This window comes from Candoia aspera, chromosome 8 (genome assembly GCF_035149785.1).
Source record: "Candoia aspera isolate rCanAsp1 chromosome 8, rCanAsp1.hap2, whole genome shotgun sequence".
NCBI lineage: Eukaryota > Metazoa > Chordata > Lepidosauria > Squamata > Boidae > Candoia > Candoia aspera.
Window position 1 is genome coordinate 54,905,355 of NC_086160.1, and position 3,815 is coordinate 54,909,169.

The following is a 3,815-nucleotide window of genomic DNA, read 5'->3' on the forward strand; positions in this document are numbered from 1 at the left end:
ATTTATTTTTGCTCACCAATGTCTTTAATATCTGATTATTAATTATAAATCATTTTGATTCTGTGACTACCATTATTAACACAATACAAAAAGAAGAAAAAATGTTTTGCAGGCTAACTGAAAATTGGTTTGGAAGCAGTATTATTAGAAAGTGAATGCAAAAGGACCCAATTTTAGGATCTCATATCTTTGCCTCTTGCCAACAGTTTAGTACTCAGAAAAATCACCTCAGAGAAAATTTAAATCTTCATTTATTGAGCAGACAATACAAATAATCACTTTGATTTTTGACTCTGTGCTTGTGCCTTCAGTACTTTGACGACAATCTTCTGTTCCTCAATAAGGAATGCTCGCTTGATTCTAGAAAAAAAAGCAAAACATTGTATCCCAGTCATAACAGGCACCCGCACAACTTGAAAACTTAATTAAACATGTGTTAGTAGATCAAACTGTAGTCTGCCCACAAGCCATATTTTTGTCATGTTAAAATAAAGCCTTTACAAAGAAGTAGGAAGAATCAGTAGTTCTTTACTGATTCTAATTTTGTTAAGTTTAAAAAAGAACATTTTTATAAAACAATCTTTAGGATCAAGTTGCCTCCATGAGCTACAAATATATGTAGACAGTCTTGTTCATCTTCCTATGGATCAGTAAGTTTCTTATAGTTGAAAGATATATCAACTGTTAACTGACAGGTAAGATAAAACAAGGTAGATGGATGCAGCTCTCTAGGTTACTTTGAACCTTGCAATGAACAACTTGTACATCAACATCCCTTAAAATTATTCTAATGCAGGTGACCATTGCTATCTATGGTCTCATCTATAGTTTTGCAGATCACTTACTGACAGAGACCAGACATTAGTATATATGTAATTAGGGTACATTCAAATGAACCTATGAACTTCAGCAAAACTATACTTAAACTATGATTTACCTGTCACGAACACATTTAGCACACATTGAACCTCCATAGGCTCTACTAACATGCTTCTTTGTTTTGGAAAGTCTCATAAGAACTTTTGGACGAACAGCGCGGACCTGTAGAAAATAAAATACATCTTTAAAACTCACCCAACTTTGTATAATCTGGAATTTATTAAATAAAAAGAGTGTAGGCCCTATATTAGCTTTTCTACTTATTTAACTGAACCATTCATAGGGTTATGACAAAATATTTCTGAACAAGCATTATAATAAATGAATACATTTGGTTTAATTTCAAAGGCTTTATTGTTTAAGACCAAATGTTCTACATTTATCCCTCTTCCTAACATAAGGGAAGAAAAGCACACCCAGAGTAGATCCATTGAAATGAAGGTTTCAGATAGGCATGACCTACTGTGCCACTTATTTAGCGTTACTCTAAATTTGTCAAAATCTGGATTTAGCTCTTAAGAATATCCTTGCAACAGATGAACCACATACTTCCTGAAATTCCTACTTCAAAGATCATAATTTCATATAAATGTGACAGAACAAATATTTGATGAGCAAGGGTAACAGTGCTAATGGCACTAGGAAAATCCCTTTGCATTTGCCATATCACTTCAAAAGTTAATGTTCTGTCTAAAAAACTTTTAAGGGGCTTGGAGGAAATGAAAAATGCTGCCTTAAAGTAAGAAATTCTAGCAGGTATTTCTAGCAGGCAAAATAAATATGTTCAGCTCCAGAACAATCATGTTATTGTCTGGCATTGTTTTTTTTCTGAAATAGTTAAAACTGCTACAAATTTAAAGTCAAATTACTACTACTTAAATACAAAGTCAATAGCAAAGGGAATATATAAGTAGTAATGTCAATAGTAAGTTATTACAACAACTAGATTACTAAACACTAGGGTAAGCACCACACTGGTAAGACAAAACATAGACTACATTGATATGAAATACAGATTTTCATAATGAAAAAAACCCTAAGTTATTTACCTAGAGTCACATAAATCTGATTTTCCCATATAAATTGGCTGGTGCACTACAGCTTGGTCTTCGTATAAAGCCAGTTAATAAAAATGAAAGAGAAAAAGACTTACACCACGAAGTCTTCCTGGGCATACACCACATGCAGACTTTGGTGCCTTGCCAACTTTCTTAGTATAAAGATACACAATCCTATTACCAGGTGTCCTGGACCTGTATGGACCAGATAACAAATACTTAGCATGGGTGTCACAAATTAAAACAGAAGACATTCAATTTGAGAATAGCCAAGAATTAAATATTGGACTTACAGCCTGGTCTTGTTAGAGGCTGTATTGTAGGACAGCCTACGCCGGTATGTCAGACGCTGGACCATTTTTAGTGCCTAAAACAAGGGAAAGTAAATGAAGTGTGAGAAGGGTCTTTGTTGGCCTAGAACTGTTCAGATTAGGCCAGATTCCAGCCGTCTCCAACCTGACTCCCATTGCCTGGACTACAGAATTCCTAGTCTCTGGCTATTACAGTCTGGGAATTCTAAGATTGATAATCTATACACTCTTGTCTATAAAAGGCATGATGCTGACTGACATTAAGCACAAATAACTGTTCTTTAATTCTTGTGCAGAGAAAATACATCACAATGTCAAAATATAATTTCTTAAACTAACAGTATTCCTAAGAAGCACGTTTGTCTCATTTGCTCTGTTGCTGAAAATGCTGATGCTCTCTTCTTAAAAAAACTTCCAGACCTTCACGTGAAAAGCAAGGATTTGCACCCAGATCCTGATAATCATCTATATTTCTTTTCCCCAAACAGTCCTCCCCCGATATTTCACGGGGGAGAGGAGTATAGGAGCAGTAACTAACACACTAGGTAGCCTCAAGTTGGAAAAAGCTGGTGTACAGACATTTCCCCTCTCCCCATCTCAAACCCCCCCCGACGAAGTTAGTTCTTGGAAAATGTTTCTTGGGAGGTAGCAAATTTTTTAAAGTAGCTGCATCATGTCACAATCCTACATGTTTATATCTATTGTAGAAAGAATCTGCAGATGAATGAGCGACCACGGAAACTAGGAAACAAACTGCTAAATGCTATGCCCGTCAATCAGCAGCGTAGCTGAGCCACTGGTGACTCGCTATCACTTATAACTACGGATAGGTTTCGAGAAGGCCTTCTAGATCCAAGGCCAGGCTGAGAGGCCTCCTTCCCGCACTCGCATCACTGCCTCATTCTCTCCTAATTTTCCATTTACCAGAGCCATACACCCTGCATTCATACACCCAGAGTCCCAACCGCGTCACAGGAAACCTTTAAGCTCACCCAATTTTTCTATACAACGGATGGAAACAGATTAAAACCAGCTCCCCTCCCAAAAAAGAGAAGAAACCAACACTACCTTAAGCTGGCGCTTGCACCGGAAGAGAAAGAAAGCGAAAGCGTTGAGGTTAAAGTTGAAACGTGGACGTAAGAACCCGGAAATGTGACTACGTTTCCTCATTCAGCCGAGGGAAAAGAAATTGGGTGTTGCCATCTTGTACGGAGGAGGGATTCTCATTCAAATATAAAGTCGGATGACAGGAGTTATGGCAGCTTTCTGATTGCTTCAAGAGTTTACAGGCATGGCAGTAGTAACAGTAGGTTGTAAATACAAATAGTGCTGTATATTACTTCTAAAAAAGCCCTGTTTGCCCAAAGCAAGCCACAAGCCTTTAGGCTATTGTGTTGTGCAGCTTGTCGGACGAACGCAGCTTTTTGAGTTCAGTGGGATTTCTGTTAAAACATAATATTACGATATTGTGCAATATTAAAACGGTAATAACCATCCGCATCATCTAATCTTGTTTGCCTTCTGCTTTCTATTACAAAGAAAGTGCAGTGAGTATACCTTGTCTTCC

The 3,815-nt window shown here is 37.1% G+C and overlaps 1 protein-coding gene across 2 annotated transcripts; it reads right to left on the reverse strand.

The window, feature by feature from the left end:
• Positions 1 to 233: 233 nt before the first annotated feature.
• On the reverse strand, positions 234 to 3,335 carry RPL34 (ribosomal protein L34). 2 transcript variants are annotated; one of them, XM_063310109.1, is made up of 5 exons: positions 3,317 to 3,335; positions 2,231 to 2,304; positions 2,033 to 2,132; positions 938 to 1,041; positions 234 to 360 (listed from the first exon to the last, which is right to left on the reverse strand). In XM_063310109.1, exons 2-5 carry the CDS (start codon positions 2,293 to 2,295, stop codon positions 276 to 278), a joined length of 354 nt encoding a protein of 117 aa, XP_063166179.1. In that variant the 5' UTR covers positions 2,296 to 2,304; positions 3,317 to 3,335; the 3' UTR covers positions 234 to 275. The 2 variants fall into 2 exon arrangements, with proteins under 2 accessions (XP_063166179.1, XP_063166180.1); XM_063310110.1 differs by lacking the exon at positions 3,317 to 3,335 and adding an exon at positions 3,241 to 3,259.
• Between the last annotated feature and the right edge of the window lie 480 nt (positions 3,336 to 3,815).

Excerpts from the sequence above, each read along its gene's own strand:
- RPL34 (XM_063310109.1), bottom strand. The coding sequence starts at position 2,295 with ATGGTCCAGCGTCTGACATACCGGCGTAGGCTGTCCTACAATACAGCC. Across the intron at positions 2,133-2,230 it reads GCCTCTAACAAGACCAGGCT|GTCCAGGACACCTGGTAATA; the intron begins GTAAGTCCAATA and ends TGGTCCATACAG. Across the intron at positions 361-937 it reads GCTAAATGTGTTCGTGACAG|AATCAAGCGAGCATTCCTTA; the intron begins GTAAATCATAGT and ends TTTTTTTTCTAG.